This window comes from Schistocerca nitens, chromosome 9 (genome assembly GCF_023898315.1).
Source record: "Schistocerca nitens isolate TAMUIC-IGC-003100 chromosome 9, iqSchNite1.1, whole genome shotgun sequence".
Taxonomy (NCBI): Eukaryota; Metazoa; Arthropoda; class Insecta; order Orthoptera; family Acrididae; genus Schistocerca; species Schistocerca nitens.
This window is the reverse complement of record NC_064622.1, coordinates 357,645,632-357,666,101: the sequence shown is the minus strand read 5'-3', so window position 1 is coordinate 357,666,101 and position 20,470 is coordinate 357,645,632. Positions and strand designations below refer to the sequence as shown.

The following is a 20,470-nucleotide window of genomic DNA, read 5'->3' as shown; positions in this document are numbered from 1 at the left end:
ATACTAGGGAACCAATCCCATATGCTCGTACCTTACTTAGAAGTCTGCAGTGGGGCACCGAGTCAAACGCTTTCCGGAAGTCAAGGAATATGGCATTCGTCTGATACCCTTCATCCATGGTTCGCAAGATATCATGTGAAAAAAGGGCGAGTTGCGTTTCGCAGGAGCGATGCTTTCTAAAGCCGTGCTGATGCATGGACAGCAACTCCTCAGTCTCAAGGAAATTCATTATATTCGAACTGAGAATATGTTCGAGAATCCTGCAACGACATGTTTGTCCTCGTGAACGTGCGGATTTTCAGGAGCCCAGTACACACAGTCGTGACGGTTCATAGCACTCAGCTTGAATTGCGCCTTGTCAGACCAGATAATCTACCGTGCAACCGTTCATCCTTCGGAAGAATACCTTCAAACCATTCACAGTACTCCATCCTTCGATCCGGGTAGTTCTCGTTCATAGCGTGCAGCGATCTTGGAATGTACACTTTCCACGTTGCAGCCTTAGGAATTCATCGTACGCTTCATCGGCTTACCCCGCTTTCCAGTGCACCCTGGCTCATAGATTTTTGAGGTGAACTAGTAAAATGTTGCAGCCCAACAGCGCTGGAAGCTGGACTTGTTTTTGTTTTTAATCGGCCAGATCTTCCCTTATGCGTATTCTGAGCTTAAAATTTATTCCGAATACAATAAATTATTTTACGCGTTTCTGGCTGAGTTCCGTACACATTACACCATTGCCGTTGTACCTCCATCACGTTTCCGCACTTTCTGTACCACTTCAATGCGAACTTGCGTTGCCCCAGCGACAATATTATTTCATTCATTGGTGCACTGCCATCTGCTGGAAAACGCACGCAGATCTGTTGCGAATGGAGTTGGTAGCTACGAAGTAATAAATTTAAGCGTTATCCACGGTGTTGCAGTTTTCCACGCGTCTAGATGACGTCATATGTCCTGAACTGTGTCATACAATCATAAAATATGGTAGGTACATTCAGAGCGACGTATGTAGCTACTGTCTGAGAAATTTGTTCCGAATAGTTAGCAGCAAAGAGGTAATAAATTTGAACGTCATGCGTGATGCGGCAATTTTTCATGCATCTCATTGTTTATGACGTCATATCTCCTGAGCTATAAGTCGTGCAATGATATAACTGTGCAGTTACATTCAATACTATATGTGCATATTGTATGCAAGATGTGTCGCGAATACAGTAAGAAGTAACAAATTATAACATCATGCCTCATGCGTTACATTTACTGCATGAACAGCGGAACAGTAGTAAACAATACATTTTTTTCCTGTCATCATCATGTAGAAGTTGTCAGCGAGAAAAAATTCGTAAAGGTTTGAAATTATGTGTTAAGATTGTTGCATGTCTCTAAATGCCCTCATTCTCAAATACTACCGGCCGGAGTGGCCGAGCGGTTCTAGGCGCTACAGTCTGGAACCGCGCGACCGCTACGGTCGCAGTTTCGAAACCTGCCTCGAGCATGGATGTGTGTGATGTCCTTAGGTTAGTTAGGTTTAAGTAGTTCTAACTCTAGGGGACTGACGACCTCAGATGTTAAGTCCCATAGTGCTTACAGCCATTTGAACCATTTTTTGAAACGCGGCGTTGCCGAGTTATGCTGTGAGTCCGCATCTGTAGTTTGCAGCGTCTAGCCTTGCGCCTACTGTTTATCTCCTGAACTACAGAGTGGTCCAGAAAACTGTAGACTCTCTTTGATAGTCAGTACTATTGGAAGAAAATGACATACCGTCACAATTCTTGCATAGGGGGAGGGTTATTTTATGTGTTCAAAATGACTCTCATTAGCAGCCAATCAACGTCGACTGGGCTGAATTGTTGACCAAACTACGGCTGTCAGTTTTGCCGGTGTGGAAGCCACACAGGACGCTTCAATGATTTCTCGTAGCTCGTTCACTGTAGCTGTCTTCTGTTGATAAACTTCGTTTTTTCAAGCTCCCGTACAAGAAGAAGTCAAGAGGCGTAAGGTCTGGAACCGTGGTGGGTACTCAAACCGGAGACCGTGGTGGGTACTCAACAGCTGCTCTTTGACTTATCGATCGTCCAGGTAGATTTTCATCCAAGTAGGCTCTGACATCTCTCTGATAGAGAAGCGGAGTGCCATCTTGTTGTAGGTAAAATCCTCCATTTCCAAACACCTCTCGGATGCCAGGTAAAATCGATGTTTGCATTGTATAAAGATACATCTCACCAGTCACGGTACCTTCAAAGAAGAATGGGCAATCAAACTGCGCGTTGAGAGACCACACCACACATTAATACCCAGTAGATTAACATCTACATCTACATCTACACACCGAGCGAGGTGGCGCAGTGGTTAGACACTGGACTCGCATTCGGGAGGACGACGGTTCAATCCCGCGTCCGGCCATCTTGATTTAGGTTTTCCGTGATTTCCCTAAATCGCTCCAGGCAAATGCCGGGATGGTTCCTTTCAAAGGGCACGGCCGACTTCCTTCCCCGTCCTTCCCTACTTCGATGAGACCGATGACCTCGCTGTCTGGTCTCCTTCCCCAAAACAACCAACCAATCTACATCTACATCTACATACATACTCCGCAATCCACCATACGGTGCGTGGTGGAGGGTACCTCGTACCACAACTAACATCTTCTCTTCCTGTTCCACTCCCAAACAGAACGAGGGAAAAATGACTGCCTATATGCCTTTGTACGAGCCCTAATCTCTCTTATCTTATCTTTGTGGTCTTTCCGCGAAATGTAAGTTGGCGGCAGTAAAATTGTACTGCAGTCAGCCTCAAATGCTGGTTCTCTAAATTTCCTCAGTAGCGATTCACGAAAAGAACGCCTCCTTTCCTCTAGAGACTCCTACCCGAGTTCCTGAAGCATTCCCGTACACTCGCGTGATGATCAAACCTACCAGTAACAAATCTAGCAGCCCGCCTCTAAATTGCTTGTATGTCCTCCCTCAATCCGACCTGATAGGGATCCCAAACGCTCGAGCAGTACTCAAGAATAGGCCGTATTAGTGTTTTATAAGCGGTCTCCTTTACAGTTGAACCACATCTTCCCAAAATTCTACCAATGAACCGAAGACGACTATCCGTCTTCCCCACAACTGCCATTACATGCTTGTCCCACTTCATATCGCTCTGCAATGTTACGCCCAAATATTTAATCGACGTGACTGTGTCAAGCGCTACACTACTAAGGGAGTATTCAAACATTACAGGATTCTTTTTCCTGTTCATCTGCATTAATTTACATTTATCTATATTTAGAGTTAACTGCCATTCTTTACACCAATCACAAATCCTGTCCAAGTCATCTTGTATCCTCCTACAGTCACTCAACGACGACACATTCCCGTACACCACAGCATCATCAGCAAACAGCCGCACATTGTTATCCACCATATCCAAAAGATCATTTATGTAGATAGAAAACAAAAGCGGACCTACCACACTTCCCTGGGGCACTCCAGATGATACCCTCACCTCCGATGAACACTCACCATCGAGGACAACGTACTGGGTTCTATTACTTAAGAAGTCATCGAGCCACTCACATACTAGGGAACCAATCCCATATGCTCGTACCTTACTTAGAAGTCTGCAGTGGGGCACCGAGTCAAACGCTTTCCGGAAGTCAAGGAATATGGCATTCGTCTGATACCCTTCATCCATGGTTCGCAAGATATCATGTGAAAAAAGGGCGAGTTGCGTTTCGCAGGAGCGATGCTTTCTAAAGCCGTGCTGATGCATGGACAGCAACTCCTCAGTCTCAAGGAAATTCATTATATTCGAACTGAGAATATGTTCGAGAATCCTGCAACGACATGTTTGTCCTCGTGAACGTGCGGATTTTCAGGAGCCCAGTACACACAGTCGTGACGGTTCATAGCACTCAGCTTGAATTGCGCCTTGTCAGACCAGATAATCTACCGTGCAACCGTTCATCCTTCGGAAGAATACCTTCAAACCATTCACAGTACTCCATCCTTCGATCCGGGTAGTTCTCGTTCATAGCGTGCAGCGATCTTGGAATGTACACTTTCCACGTTGCAGCCTTAGGAATTCATCGTACGCTTCATCGGCTTACCCCGCTTTCCAGTGCACCCTGGCTCATAGATTTTTGAGGTGAACTAGTAAAATGTTGCAGCCCAACAGCGCTGGAAGCTGGACTTGTTTTTGTTTTTAATCGGCCAGATCTTCCCTTATGCGTATTCTGAGCTTAAAATTTATTCCGAATACAATAAATTATTTTACGCGTTTCTGGCTGAGTTCCGTACACATTACACCATTGCCGTTGTACCTCCATCACGTTTCCGCACTTTCTGTACCACTTCAATGCGAACTTGCGTTGCCCCAGCGACAATATTATTTCATTCATTGGTGCACTGCCATCTGCTGGAAAACGCACGCAGATCTGTTGCGAATGGAGTTGGTAGCTACGAAGTAATAAATTTAAGCGTTATCCACGGTGTTGCAGTTTTCCACGCGTCTAGATGACGTCATATGTCCTGAACTGTGTCATACAATCATAAAATATGGTAGGTACATTCAGAGCGACGTATGTAGCTACTGTCTGAGAAATTTGTTCCGAATAGTTAGCAGCAAAGAGGTAATAAATTTGAACGTCATGCGTGATGCGGCAATTTTTCATGCATCTCATTGTTTATGACGTCATATCTCCTGAGCTATAAGTCGTGCAATGATATAACTGTGCAGTTACATTCAATACTATATGTGCATATTGTATGCAAGATGTGTCGCGAATACAGTAAGAAGTAACAAATTATAACATCATGCCTCATGCGTTACTTTTACTGCATGAACAGCGGAACAGTAGTAAACAATACATTTTTTTCCTGTCATCATCATGTAGAAGTTGTCAGCGAGAAAAAATTCGTAAAGGTTTGAAATTATGTGTTAAGATTGTTGCATGTCTCTAAATGCCCTCATTCTCAAATACTACCGGCCGGAGTGGCCGAGCGGTTCTAGGCGCTACAGTCTGGAACCGCGCGACCGCTACGGTCGCAGTTTCGAAACCTGCCTCGGGCATGGATGTGTGTGATGTCCTTAGGTTAGTTAGGTTTAAGTAGTTCTAAGTTCTAGGGGACTGATGACCTCAGAAGTTAAGTCCCATAGTGCTCAGAGCGATTTGAACCGTTTCTCAAATACTGGATGAATAAATAGGCATCATGGTTCAAAATGGTTCAAATGGCTCTGAGCACTATGGGACTTAACTTCTGAGGTCATCAGTCCCCCAGAACTTAGAACTACTTAAACCTAACTAACCTAAGGACATCACACACATCCATGCCCGAGGCAGGATTCGAACCTGCGACCGTAGCGGTGACGCGGCTCCAGACTGAAGCGCCTAGAACCGCACGGCCACCACGGCCTGCACGCATCATGGGCTATACCACTTTTTCACCCCTTTGATAGGTGGTAATTCTTACCCCACAGCGATTGTTGCCTGCCAGTGAGGTACATGTGTACCAAATGTGGTTGAAATGTGTCAAATGGTTTAGGAGGAAATGTGGAACACACATAAACACATCCATATTTGTAATATGGGTGTATGTGGCATTTTCAGGGGTCGAAATCTTTTTAAATTCTCATACGAATTCTTATATTAATTCTTACATTTTATTCGTATGTTTATTCTTCAGGAAGATTTGGTGTCCGCCCCGGACAGCTGAGTGGTCAGTGCGACAGACTGTCATGCCAATGGGCCCGGGTTCGATTCCCGTCTGTGTCGGAGATTTTGTCCACTCAGGGACTGGGTGTTGTGTTAGCTTTATCATATCATCATCTCATCCCCATCGACACGCAAGTCACCGAAGTGGCGTCAACTCGAAAGACTTGCACCAGGCGACCGGTGTACCCGAGGGGAGGCATTAGCCATATGACATTTAATTTCAGGAAGATTTGGTTCATCGTAGATACATTCGAAACATAGACATTCCGAACACCTTGAGCATCACGTGAAAGCAGGGTTTCCATAGTGTCATTTCTTCATACGCATCTCAGTCGACAAAGAAACGTCGTTAATGCTGCTGAAGGATTCACACGTTGGCAATAGTTCCGCTACAAACCATGCGTAAAGGACACTTTTTCAAACGCTGGCGCTTTTTGTTGATTATAGATCAAGATACAGCACAGGAATTTGACTAAAAACAATTTCAATACAATTTGTCATTTACTGTTTTTTTAATCAATTCACCAGATATACAATTAGCAAACGAGTAAGGACAACGTTATTTCAATATACATAGGAAAATATTCGTGTGGTAATCTACGGAGATGGGTAGATAACTGAAAAATAAAAATAAAATTTATACTCGGGTTTCAAACACGGGGCGCAAAAGTGTAAAGCCGCGGACTAGTCACTGTGTCACAACTTGGATTGAACTATTAAATCGCTAAATGACACATAAAGTACCTAGAAAATTTTGACCGTCGTTTTCTCAGAATCGCCGGCCGGGGTGGCCGAGGGGCTCTAGGCGCTACAGTCTGGAACCGCGCGACCGCTACGGTCGCAGGTTCGAATCCTGCCTCAGGAATGGATGTGTGTGGTGTCCTTAGGTTAGTTAGGTTTAAGTAGTTCTAAGTTCTAGGGGACTGATGACCTCAGAAGATAAGTCCCATAGTGCTCAGAGCCATTGGAGTATCTGCCGATCTCGTGTTCGCTTATTTTGACTCCTCTTCCACTGAGCGAAGTTGCTGGTAAATCAGGTTATGTCACTTGGAGTGTTCTCCTCGTAAGTTGTTTGTAGTTGATGCTAGAGTATGGCATCTCTGCTTGAGTTGTAAAACTTCAAATTAAACATCGAAAGATACAATGTAGTAGCCAAGTTTCGTAGTGTTGTGAAACTGTGACGCACCTGGGGCAGAGTGGTGACCCTCCAGGGCACGCCGCCCCCTGGAGTGAAGAGGTGCGGCTGGGGCACCCAGTGGCCGGGCAGCTCGTGCTGGGAGGAGACGCAGCTCGCCGCCTGCTCGCCCACTAAGCTGAGGGACGACCCGCCGGGGCAGCAGCTGGTCCAGCAACGCAGGGGCGCCGAGCCGCACAGGCAAGACAGCGCCACGAGCCGCCCGCCGGCGATCTGCAGCCATCCACAACTGTCTACAGCTTTCCACTGCCTACGCTACTGGATATTAAAATTGCTACACCAAGAACAAGTGCAGATGAGAAACGGCTATTCATTGGACAAATATATTATACTAGAACTGACATGTGGTTACATTTTCACGCAATTTGGGTGAATATCATGAGAAATCAGTACCCTGAACAACCACCTCTGGCCGTAATAACGGCCTTGATACGCCTGGGCATTGAGTCAAACAGACCTTGGATGGCGTGTACAGGTACAGCTGCCCATGCAGCTTCAACACGATACCACAGTTCATCAAGAGCAGTGACAGGCGTATTCTGATGACCCAGTTGCTCGACCACCAATGACCAGACGTTTTCAATTGGTCAGAGATCCTGAGAATGTGCTGGCCAGGGCAGCAGTCCATTTTCTCTATCCAGTAAGGCCCGTACAGGACCTGTAACATGCGGTCTTGCATTATCCTGCTGAAATGTAGGGTTTCACAGGGGTCGAAAGAAGGGCAGAGCCACGGGTCGTAACACATCTGAAATGTAACGCCCACTGTTCTAAGTGCCGTCAATGCGAACAAGAGGTGACCGAGACGTGTAACCAGTGGCACCCCATACCATCACGCCGGGTGATAACGCCAGTATGGCGATGACGAATACACGCTTCCAATGTGCGTTCACCGCGATGTCGCCAAACACCGATGCGACCATCGTGATGCTGTAAACAGAACCTGGATTCATCCGAAAAAATGACGTTTTGCCATTCGTCCACCCAGGTTCGTCGTTGAGTACACCAACACAGGCGCTCCTGTCTGTGATGCAGCGTCAAGGGTAACCGCAGCCGTGGTCTCCGAGCTGATAGTCCATGCTGCTGCAAATGTCGTCGAACTGTTCGTGCAGATGGCTGTTGTCTTGCAAACGTCCCCATCTGTTGACTCAGGGATCGAGACGTGGCTGCACGATCCGTTACAGCCATGCGGATAAGATGCCTGTCATCTCGACTGCTAGTGATATGAGGCCGTTGGGCTCCAGCACGGCGTTCCGTATTACCCTTCGGAACCCACAGATTCCATATTCTGTTAACAGTCATTGGATCTCGACCAACGCGAGCAACAATGTCGCGATACGATAAACCGCAATCGTGATAGGCTACAATCCGACCTTTATCAAAGTCGGAAGCGCTATAGTACGCATTTCGCCTCCTTACACGAGGCATCACAACAACGTTTCACCAGGCAACGCCGGTCAACTGCTGTTTGTGTATGAGAAATCGGTTGTCAATTTTCCTCGTGTCAGCACGTTGTAGGTGTCGCCACCGGCGCCAACCTTGTGTGAATGATCTGAAAAGCTAATCATATGCACATCACAGCATCTTCTTCCGGTTGCTTAAATTTCGCGTCTGTAGCACGTCATCTTCGTGGAGTAGCAATTTTAATGGCCAATAGTGCACTTACAAATCTTGGAACGGTTTCTACACGTTGTGTGAAGGTACAAATACAACAGTTCTATACCAAAGGAGTCACTGCTGTGGTGACCAGCAAAGCTACAGGCACACACGGTAACACGCTCACACCCACCTGTTGTGTTACACGAGCCTCTGAGCTCAGTGACACTGTAACCTGTAAACTCACCCCCCCCCCCCCCTATCCTTCACTCTACAAGCTCCTCCAACGTTGGGATCCTTCAGAAGACGCATTCCTACACTCTGAATCAAATGAAAAGCCAGGGAAAAGGTTGGCTGGCCAGTAAATAAGTACGAGGAGCGTTCAGTTTAGATTAGATTTGATTAGATTTCCTTACATTCCAATTGATCCGTAGTGAGGAGGTCCTCCATGATGCAGAACATGTGAAGAAAACAATAATATATGACAAATATTTACAACTCGAACAAATAAGCTAATGTACCATTCCGCAGGTCCCAAGTGGAATGATCGTCATTTTTTTAATGAACACTATATGAAAGAATCATTTTAATGCACTGAATTTAAAATAAAAAAGTTTTTTATTTATTTATAAGGTAATAAACGTGTAATACAACTACTATAATACTTATTTACAATGAACACATTACTGCACTGAAATGGTGCAGAAGTTAGATTGTACACACACACACACACACACACACACACACACACACACACACACACACACACACACACACACACTTATTTACAATGAACACATTATTGTACTGAAATCGTGCATATATATGAGTTGGCCACCAATAAATCCTTTAGGCTTCTCTTAAACTGAATTTCATTGGTTGTTAAGCTTTTTATGGCTGCTGGCAAGTTATTGAAAATTTCTGTTCCTGAATAATGCACACCTTTTTGTACAAGACTAAGTGACTTTAAATCCTTGTGAAGATTATTCTCATATTTATTATTGATTCCATGAATTGAGCTGTTGGTTTGAAAACGAGATATATTTTTAATGACAAATTTCATTAAGGAATAAATATATTAGGAAGCAGTAGTTAGTATCCCTAGTTCCCTAAACAGTCTTCTGCAGGATGTTCTTGAGTTTACACCACACATAACTCTTACTGCACGTTTTTGTGCCCGGAAAACGTTAGCTTGACTTGATGAATTACCCAAAAAAATAATCACATATGACATTATGGAATGAAAGTAAGCATACTATGCCATCTTTTTCATTTTTATATCCCCTGTGTCTGACACAATTCGCAATGCAAATAGAGATTTTTTAAGACGTCTCAGCAGTTCTGTTGTGTGCTCCTCCCAGCTGAATTTATTATCGAGCTGTAATCCCAAGAATTTAACACTGTCCACTTCTTCTATCTGCTTGTCATCATATGTTAGGCATATACTCGGAGGACATCCTTACAAGTTCTGAACTGCATGTAGTGTGTTTTTTCAAAGTTCAGTGACAAAGTAGGTAACACATTTTTTCCTGGGTCAGTTTCGGTTGAAAAAACGCGGAATTTATTGTGAGACATCGTGCAATATTCCCTCCCTTCAGCCCCTATAGTTTCATAAGATCCGATAGGTGGCGACCTATACGCAGCCTTCAAAATGACGTGTGTAACCGAGATGTGCTCCAAGCAGAGAGTTGTCACTTTCTGTTGTCAGAAAATTAGAGCACCGCAGAAATTCGTAAGTGCTCGCAGAAAGTCTACGGAGACCTCGCAGTGAACAAACGCACGGTGAGTCGTTTGGCGAAGGGTCTGTCATCAACGCAAAGAGGTCGCGCAAAGTTGTCTGATCAGTGGATGAGGGGCAACAGGTCGATTCCGTATTTATACATTTCCTGAAAGAATCTGACACGCGGCCCCATTGCAGGCTGTTAACACAGGTACGAGCATATGCAATAAGTTGACAGACATGCGAGTTGGTCGAAGATTTTTTTAAGTAAAAAACCTAGTATGTTCTTCTCGACAGTGAGTGTTCAACAGAGACAAGGCTGTCGTCAGGAGTACCCCAGGGAAAGGTGATAGGACCGCTGCTGTTCTCTATATGCCGGCCGCTATGACCGAGCGGTTCTAGGCGCTTCTGTCCCGGAACCCCGCTGCTTCTACGATTGCAGGTTCGAATCCTGCCTCGGGCATGGATGTGTGTGATGTCCTTAGGTTAGTTAGGTTTCAGTAGTTCTAAGTCTAGGGAACTGATGGCCTCAGATGTTAAGTAGCATAGTGCTTGGAACCATTTGAACCATTTTTGCCATGACAAGTCTCAGAAATGAGCATAGAGAAATTTAACATCAAATTAGGCATGAGGTAGACGAAGTTAAGTTATTGTGCTACCTTGGAAGCAAGATAACCTATGATGGGCGAAGCAAGGAGCATATAAAAAGCAGATTAACACAGCCAAATAGTGCTTTGCAGGCCAAGGGAAGTCGGCTGGTATCAAACATAGCCCTGAATTTCAGAGAGAAATTTGACAGAATGTGCGTTTGGAACACATCATTGTATGGTAGTGAATCAGGGACGGGAAACCGGACTAGGAGAGAATCGAAGCGTTTGAGGTACCGTGCTATACAAGAATGTTGAAAATTACGTGGACTACTAACGTAAGGAATGAGAAGCTGCTCTGCAGAATCTGTGAAGAAAGGAACATGTGGAAAATACTGACAAGAAGAAGGGACAGTATGCTAAGACATAAGTTAAGGCATCAGGGAATGAGCTCCATGGCACTAGGGGGAGCTTATGAGGGTAAAAACTGACGGGGAAGACAGAGATCGGAATACATATGACACACAATTGGGGGCGTAGGCGGCAAATGTTGCTTTGACATGAAGAAGTTAGCGCAGTGGAGGAATTCGTAGCGAACAACATCAAACCAGAAGAAGGCTGAGGGCTCAAGAGAAAGTGAGGCCTTTGTACTCCAGTTGAATTGTTATCCATAAGTACAGTGCTGAAGAAATCATCTCAAGCTTCCATCCGAATATCTGTGTTGAAATTCCGCGGCGTTTCGGAAAGTTTCACTCTCATCGCCTTCCTTCAATATCGAGGTTACGCAGCCGTCCCATATACGGTATGTTTCAGAGTTTTTGCATCAAACATCACGTCACATTGAACAATTTTTATTACGGACTAAATATTCGTCAATGCTACCTGGTGATGCCAGACGTCCTTTGTTCCTCACTAACATTGGGACGACGAGAATTCACCACATCAACAAGACAAACCAGGTGTGCCGCATACCACCTACCCCAGAAAATTGATAGAATGATTTTCAACAAGAAAACCTTAAGGAAGACTCTCTCTAAGCGGAGAAAAATATTTTAGAATCGAATCAGGTAACTTTCGTACTGCTCGTCCTTGCACCCTTTCATACGGAGCTGATGATTTGCAACACATAAGGCATACGCCCCCCTCTCCCCCCCCCCCCCCCCCCATGAACCATGGACCTTGTCGTTGGTGGGGAGGCATGCGTGCCTCAGCGATACAGATAGCCGTACCGTAGGTGCAACCACAACGGAGGGGTATCTGTTGAGAGGCCAGACAAACGTGTGGTTCCTGAAGAGGGGCAACAGCCTTTTCAGTAGTTGCAGGGGCAACAGTCTGGATGATTGACTGATCTGGCCTTGTAACACTAACCAAAACGGCTTTGCTGTGCTGGTACTGCGAATGGCTGAAAGCAAGGGGAAACTACAACCGTAATTTTACCCGAGGGCATGCAGCTTTACTGTATGGTTAAATGATGATGGCCCCCTCTTGGGTAAAATATTTCGGAGGTAAAATAGTCCCCCATTCGGATCTCCGGGCAGTGACTACTCAGGAGGACGTTGTTATCAGGAGAAAGAAAACTGGCGTTCTACGGATCGGAGCGTGGAATGTCAGATCCCTTAATCGGGCAGGTAGGTTAGAAAATTTAAAAAGGGAAATGGATAGGTTAAAGTTAGATATAGTGGGAATTAGTGAAGTTCGGTGGCAGGAGGAACAAAGCTTTTGGTCAGGTGATTACAGGGCTATAAATACAAAATCAAATAGGGGTAATGCAGGAGTAGGTTTAATAATGAATAAAAAATAGGAGTGCGGGTAAGCTACTACAAACAACATAGTGAACGCATTATTGTGGCCAAGATAGACACGAAGGCCATGCCTACTACAGTAATACAACTTTATATGCCAACTAGCTCTGCAGATGACGAAGAAATGTATGATGAAATCAAAGAAATTATTCAGATAGTGAAGGGAGACGAAAATTTAATAGTGATGGGTGACCGGAATTCCAGAGTAGGAACTGGGAGAGAAGGAAACTAGTAGGTGAATATCGATTGCGGCTAAGAAATGAAAGAGGAAGCCGCCTGATACAATTTTGCACAGAGCACAACTTAATCATAGCTAACACTTGGTTCAAGACTCATAAAAGAAAGTTGTATACATGGAAGAAGCCTGGAGGTAATAGAAGGTCTCAGATTATATAATCGTAAGACAGAGATTCAGGAACCAGGTTTTAAATTGTAAGACATTTCCAGGGGCAGATGTGGACTCTGACCACAATCTATTGGTTATGAACTGTAGATTAAAACTGAAGAAACTGCAAAAAGGTGGGAATTTAAGGAGATAGGACCTAGATAAACTGACTAAACCAGAGGTTGTAGAGAGCTTCAGGGAGAGCATTATGGAACAATTGACAAGAATGAGGGAAAGAAATACAGTAGAAGAAGAATGGGTAGCTTTGAGATATGAAATAGTGAAGGTAGCAGAGGATCTAGTAGGTAAAAAGATGGGTAGCAGAAGAGATATTGAATTTAACTGATGAAAGGAGATAACATAAAATGCAATAAATGAAGCAGGCAAAAAGTAATACAAACTTCTCAAAAATGAGATCGACAGCAAATGCAAAATGGCTAAGCAGGGGGAGATCGACAGCAAGTGCAAAATGGCTAAGCAGGGATGGCTAAAGGATAAATGTAAGGATGTAGAGGCGCATATCACTAGGGGTAAGATAGATATTGCCTACAGGAAAATTAAGGAGACCTTCGCAGAAAAGAGAACCACTTGCATGAATATCAAGATCTCAGATGGAAACCCAGTTCTAAGCAAAGAAGGGAAAGCAGAAAGGTGGAAGGAGTATACAGAGGGTCTATACAAGGGCGATGTTCTTGAGGACAATATTATAGAAATGAAAGAGAATGTAGCCGATGATGAAATAGGAAATATGATACTGCGTGAAGAGTTTGCCAGAGCACTGAAAGACCTAAGTTGAAACAAGGCCACGGGAGTAGAGAACAAAATAGCTCTGAGCACTATGGGACTTAACTGCTGAGGTCATCAGTCCCGTAAAACTAAGAACTACTTAAGCCTAACTAACCTAAGGACATCACACACATCCATGCCCGAGGCAGGATTCGAACCTGCGACCGTAGCGGTCACGCGGTTCCAGACTGTAGCGCCTAGGATCGCTCGGCCACTCCGGCCAGCAGTAGACAACATTCCATTAGAACTACTGACAGCCTTTGGAGAGCCAGGCCTAACAAAACTCTACCGTCTGGTGAGCAGGCGAAATACCCTCAGACTTCAAAAAGAATATAATAATTCCAATCCCAAAGAAAGCAGGTGTTGACAGATGTGAAAATTACCGAACTATCAGTTTAATAAGCCACGGCTGCAAAATACTAACACGAATTCTTTACATACGAGTGGAAAAACTGGTAGAAGCCGACCTCGGTGAAGATCAATTTGGATTCCGTAGAAATGTTGGAACACGTGAGGCAATACTGACCCTACGACTTACCTTAGAAGAAAGATTAAGGAAAGGCAAACCTACGTTTCTACCATTTGTAGACCTAGAGAAAGCTTTTGATAATATTGATTGGAATACTCTCATTCAAATTCTGAAGGTGGCAGGGGTAAAATACAGGGGGCGAAAGGCTATTTACAATTTGTACAGAAACCAGATGGCAGTTATAAGAGTCGAGGGGCATGAAAGGGAAGCAGTGGTTGCGAAGGGGGTGAGACAGGGTTGTAGCCTCTCCCCGATGTTATTCAATCTGTATATTGAGCAAGCAATAAAAGAAACAAAAGAAAAATATCGGAGTAGGAAATAAAATCCATGGAGAAGAAGTAACAACTTTGAGGTTCGCCGATGACATTGTAATTGTGTCAGAGACAGCAAAGGACCTGGAAGAGCGGCTGAACGGAATGGACAGTGTCTTGAATGGAGGATAAAAGATGAACACCAACAAAAGCAAAATGAGTATAATAGAATGTAGTCGAATTAAATCGGGTGATGCTGCGGGAATTAGATTAGAAATGAGACGCTTAAAGTAGTAAATGAGTTTTGCTATTTGGGGAGCAAAATAACTGATGATGATCGAAGTAGAGAGGATATAAAATGTAGACTGGCAATGGCAAGGAAAGCGTTTCTGAAGAAGAGAAATTTGTTAACATCGAGTATAGATTTAAGTGTCAGGAAGTCGCTTCCGAAAGTATTTGTATGGAGTGTAGCCATGTATGGAAGTGAAACGTGGACGATAAATAGTTTAGACAAGAAGAGAATAGAAGCTTTCGAAATGTGGTGCTACAGAAGATGCTGAAGATTAGATGGGCAGATCACATAACTAATGAGGAGTTATTGGTTGGTTGGTTGGTTTTGGGGAAGGAGACCAGACAGCGTGGTCATCGGTCTCATCGGATTAGGGAAGGATGGGGAAGGAAGTCGGCCGTGCCCTTTCAGAGGAACCATCCCGGCATTTGCCTGGAGTGATTTAGGGAAATCACGGAAAACCTAAATCAGGATGGCCGGACGCGGGATTGAACCGTCGTCCTCCCGAATGCGAGTCCAGTGTCTTACCACTGCGCCACCTCGCTCGGTGAGGAGTTATTGAATAGAATTGGAGAGAAGAGAAATTTGTGGCACAACTTGACTAGAAGAAGGGATCGGTTGGTAGGGCATATTCAGAGGCATCAATGGATCACCAATTTAGTATTGGAGGGCAGCGTGGAGGGTAAAAGTCGTAGAGGGAGACCAAGGGATGAATACACTAAGCAGATTCAGAAGGATGTAGGTTGCAGTAGGTACTGAGAGATGAAGAAGCTTGCACAGGATAGAGTAGCATGGAGAGCTGCATCAAACCAGTCTCTGGACTGAAGACCACAACAACAACAACAAGGCATACGCACACCACAGCGTGCCTACGCCCTGCCGTCTCTCAGTGGCATAACCAGTGCAAAAGGATACCTACCGTCGGCGGGGAACATCACGAAACATTTCGTCTCTAACAAAAGTTGTTCCCCATGAAGTGTTGTACAATCTGTAGACGTTTGATTTAAAGCCCTGTTGTATACTGTGTGTTTCAAATCTTTAGCGTCATGTTCAAGCAGATGATAGTGGGTCCACAACCGATTGTACTGGTCAGAGAAACCAGTATTTATTGTTTTATGGACATACATAGCGTGCACTGCGTAACAGCAACGTTTGTCATAGTAATTATTCAAAGCGACGACCGCCAGTGTCATGCATGTATTTCAACGGCGCATGCAGTTCTGCCGCACTCTGCAAAGACCCTGAGTGTCTTCTGGACGCTGGATGAGACAGCGGGTGATAAACGGCGTACACCCTTGACCATAAACGGATACACCGTCCACAACTTAGCTCATAGCACGTATGTCATGTGATGATAGCATGTATCGCACCGGCGCATTAACGTGTGCCACATGCACGCCACTATCTGTGTCGCCAATTGTCCATTGCATGAGACATCTTTGATGTGTGCACGGTGAGGTGTGTTACTGTGTACAGCGCATGATACAAAGACGGAGTTGGAAGACATGCTTTTATGTACCACAGCAGGATGTAGTTCAAAATGGTTCAAATGGCTCTGAGCACTATGCGACTTAACATCTGAGGTCATCAGTCCCCTAGAACTTAGAACTACTTTAACCTAACTAACCTAAGGACATCACACACATCCATTCCCGAGGCAGGTTTAGAACCTGCGACCGTAGGGGTCGCGCGGTTCCAGAGTGAAGCGCCTAGAACCGCTCGGCCACACCGGCCGGCCAGGATGTAGTGCCCCTAAAGCAACACGAGTCATCCTAATCGGAAGAAGTTTACCTCCATGGATATCAATACCAACTTACGAGAGACGGGGTCGTTCACCTCACGGAGAGCAGGCCAAAGTTTCTGCCAGAGACTTGTCCGAACACCAGACTTTGAGGATATGATGTTGGACCATGTGGCCGATCATCCAGCATTATTGTCAGTGAAATACACACTTCGAAGGATACTGGTGGAGCAAGTGTTACATCCTTATTATAAAGAGTGTGTGCAAGCACTGGGACCAACGGATTTTGAGTCGTGGCGAACTTCGTACAGTTTGTATTGGTAACGAATGTGGTCACATTCGCCTGTGATGGAGTTTGCAACAGTTACATCAGCTATATCTAGAGTGAGGACAATCCCGACGGCACCCACGTCGGTGGCCACCAACAACGATTATATGCCAACGTATGGGCGGGCGTTGTCCAAAGTTACCTAACAGGACCTTATTTGCTGCCTCCCCGTTTGATTGGTTCACGTTACTTGGTGATGCTGCGAGATGTGCTGCCACAGTTCCTGAAGACTGTACCGCTTGTTTTCCGCGAAAGGATGTCGTTTCAACACGATGTGCACCAGCCCACTTCGATGTTAATGACCGCACCTAAACAACATGTACCCTCATCGTTGGATTGTAAGGGGAGGTCCTGTCCGATGGCCAACGCGATCGTCTGATCTCACATCTCTGGACTTTTTCCTTGGCGGTTTTGTCAACACGTTGGTGTGTGAAATCCCAGTGGAAACGGATGAAAACCTTTTTGCTAGTGTTCAAGGTGCCTGTCTCTTGGTACAACAGACACCAGCGATCTTTGAGAGAATGTGCCAGAATTTCATGCGCCGTTGCCACTCATCCATTGAGACTGGCGATCGTCACTGTGAATAATTACTACGAGCTTCGTTGTTGTTACGCGGTGTATGCTGTGTATGTCCATAACACAATAAATATGCGTTTTGGACCATTGGTTCCCTATCTCAATATAGTCGCTTGTGGAACCACTATCGCGTATTTCAATTTGCTCGAAAAGGTTTGAGACATCCCGTACACTTGAGTGACGACAGAGTTTCAATGCAGCCATCTGGATGGCGGTCCGAGTAGATTTCGATAGCAGTATAGCAGTATTACGTTCCAATCAAATCGATATGTGTGTAACGCCAGATTTCAGGGAGCCATTAATCTTCTTACCAACACTTTCTCTCGTTGAAGTCGGAAAATCTACAGGAAGTTAAACACACAGACGATCATTAATTACACTCGCTTAACGAAACGTTTTAAAGTATTCTGCCACGCGAGACTTTACTCGTTTAACTAATGACTCTCCACTTCTATCATGTTTACACAGTTAATCGCTATCGTAAGGTCGTTAGTAACTGCCTAAACAGTACTAAGAATATCGTGCAGTGTGATAGCTAGCATAGCCCTACTTTCCTTTTTTCAGACACACTTTTGTTGTTATTGCTACTCTGCGTTATATATCCTCTCTAATTCAAATACACTGACGGAAAAAATTGCAGCACGAAAAATAATTAATGAATAGCAATGAAGTTTCGGGAATACATTGGTCTAGATGACATATTTAATTGATTAACCTTGCAAGATCACAGGTTAATGTAAGAGCCAGGTAAGCCATTGCAAATGTGAACTGCTGTTACGTTAATAACCGGTGTAACCGCCGGAATGTTGAAATCCAAGAGTGCAAACATCCGTGCATTGTGTCGTGTTGTGCAGGTGCCGCAAGTCAGCTTGTGGGATGGAGTTCCATACCTATTGCACTTGGTCGGTCTACACAGGAACGGTTAATGCTGGTTGTGGATGATGCTGTAGTTGTCGTCCGATAGTGTCTCATATGTGCTCGATTGGAGACAGTTGTGGTGCCCGAGAAGGCCAAGGCACCATGTCAACACTCAGTAGAGCAACTGTGTTACAATGTGGGTATATAGGCGAGCGTTATCCTACTGGGAAACAGCCCCCGGAAAACTGTTAGTGAATGGCAGCACAACAGGTCGCATCGTAAGATTGAAGTACAAATTGGTAGACAGGGTGCGTGGGATAACCACGAAAGTGCTCCTGTTGTCATACGAAATCGTATAGCATTCCATAACTCCAGGTGTAGGCCCAATATGTAGCAAGCAGATCAGGTTGGTTGCAGGTACACAACTGGCCTCCTCCTAACCAGCATATGGCCGTCACTGAACCCGAGACAGAACCAGCTTTCATCATAAAAAAACAACAGACCTCTCCACCTTGTCCTCCAGTAAGCTTTAGGTTTACACCACTGAACGCTAATAGTCGTGGTTTGCGGTCATTACGCAGCAGGGCGTCTGGCTCGGAGCTGTCCTTTAAATAACCGATTTGTGGTGCCAACTACTGCTCATATTGCTACTGCAGATGCAGTGCGACGCGCCAGTGCTATACGCCGATTACGATGGTATCGCACTCGGTGGTGCCACGTGGTTGTTCACAGCCGTCTTCTTGCGACCGTACATTCTCATCACTACTGCTGCCAGTAAACATGTGCAGTGGCTACACTCCTGCCAAGCCTTCTGCACTACCGCAGAACGCACGTCAGCTGCTTGTAACCCTATTGCACATCTCCTTCGAAATCAGTGAGGTGAGGTGTTGATAATGACGTGTTCGTCGCCTTAAAGGCATTCTTGACTAATATCAACACGTCCAATCCCGAAGGTAATGAACGCTCGCGACCGTTAAAGCGTGCATTTAAAGCAAATCTGATTTACACCCCCATAGTGGTGCTACTAGTGCCACTATTATGCGACTGGCACGAAATCTGAAGACATCATTTATCAGCTGTGGAAATACGCCTACCAACTTTCTTTTATGTCGCAGAACTCCTTCTCTGTGCTGCGATTTTTTTCCGTCAGTGTATTGCGCCGTTGATATAACAAAACTCACTCAACACTTTTAGGTTCTCATTTCCCAATTTAATTCCGTCCTATCGTCTGATGTAGTTGGAATACATTCCATTACCCTTATTTTGCTAATGTTGCTGTTGATCTCATAACCTACTCTAAAGACCAATTCATCTTCCAAGTGCTTTACTACTTCTGACAGAACTGAAATGTCACCGACAAATCTCAAAATTTTTGTTTCTCCTCCATAAAATTTAGTTCCCTTACCAAATTTCTCCTTGGTCTTCTTTACTGCCTTGCGTAATGTACAGATTAAATAACATCAGAGAGAGTCCTTTATTGGACCTTTTTTCTAGGATTTGAGTAGAGATAGTATGGCCTTACACATTCATACATTTTTCCAGAACGCAAAGTGATCTTCCCCAAAATTGGGTTCTCCAAGCTTTTCCATACTTCTTCAAATAACTCATGTTAGTATTTTACAACTCTGCCGGCAGGGGTGGCCGAGCGGTTCTAGGCTCTACAGTCTGTATGATGTACTTAGGTTAGTTAGGTTTAAGTAGTTCTAAGTTCTAGGGGACTGATGACCTCAGAAGTTAAGTCCCAAAGTGATCAGATCCACTTGAACCATTTTTGAACAACTCTAATTAAAAAAAACAATGTATTGGTGATTTAGCTTTTTTGACAAGGAAACCTAATATACAGGGTGGTCCATTGATAGTGACCGGGACAAATATCTCACGAAATAAGCATGAAACGAAAAAACTACAAAGAACAAAATTCGTCTAGCTTGAAGGGGGAAACCAGATGGCGCTATGGTTGGCCCGCTAGATGGCGCTGCCATAGGTCAAACGGATATCAACTGCATTTTTTAAATAGGAACCCCCATTTTTATTACATATTCGCGTAGCACGTAAAGAAATATGAATGTTTTAGTTGGACTACTTTTTTCGCTTTGTGATAAATGGCGCTGTAATAGTCACGAACATATAAG

General features: G+C 44.6%; 1 protein-coding gene across 1 annotated transcript in view; it reads right to left on the bottom strand.

Annotated features, from left to right (window-relative positions):
- LOC126203265 (uncharacterized) overlaps positions 1 to 20,470 on the bottom strand; it is a 276,975-nt gene that overhangs the window by 136,307 nt on the left and 120,198 nt on the right. Inside the window, exon 4 of the mRNA XM_049937520.1 lies at positions 6,885 to 7,106. Coding sequence (XP_049793477.1) covers positions 6,885 to 7,106 — 222 coding nt within the window. The remainder of the gene's footprint in view (positions 1 to 6,884; positions 7,107 to 20,470) is intronic.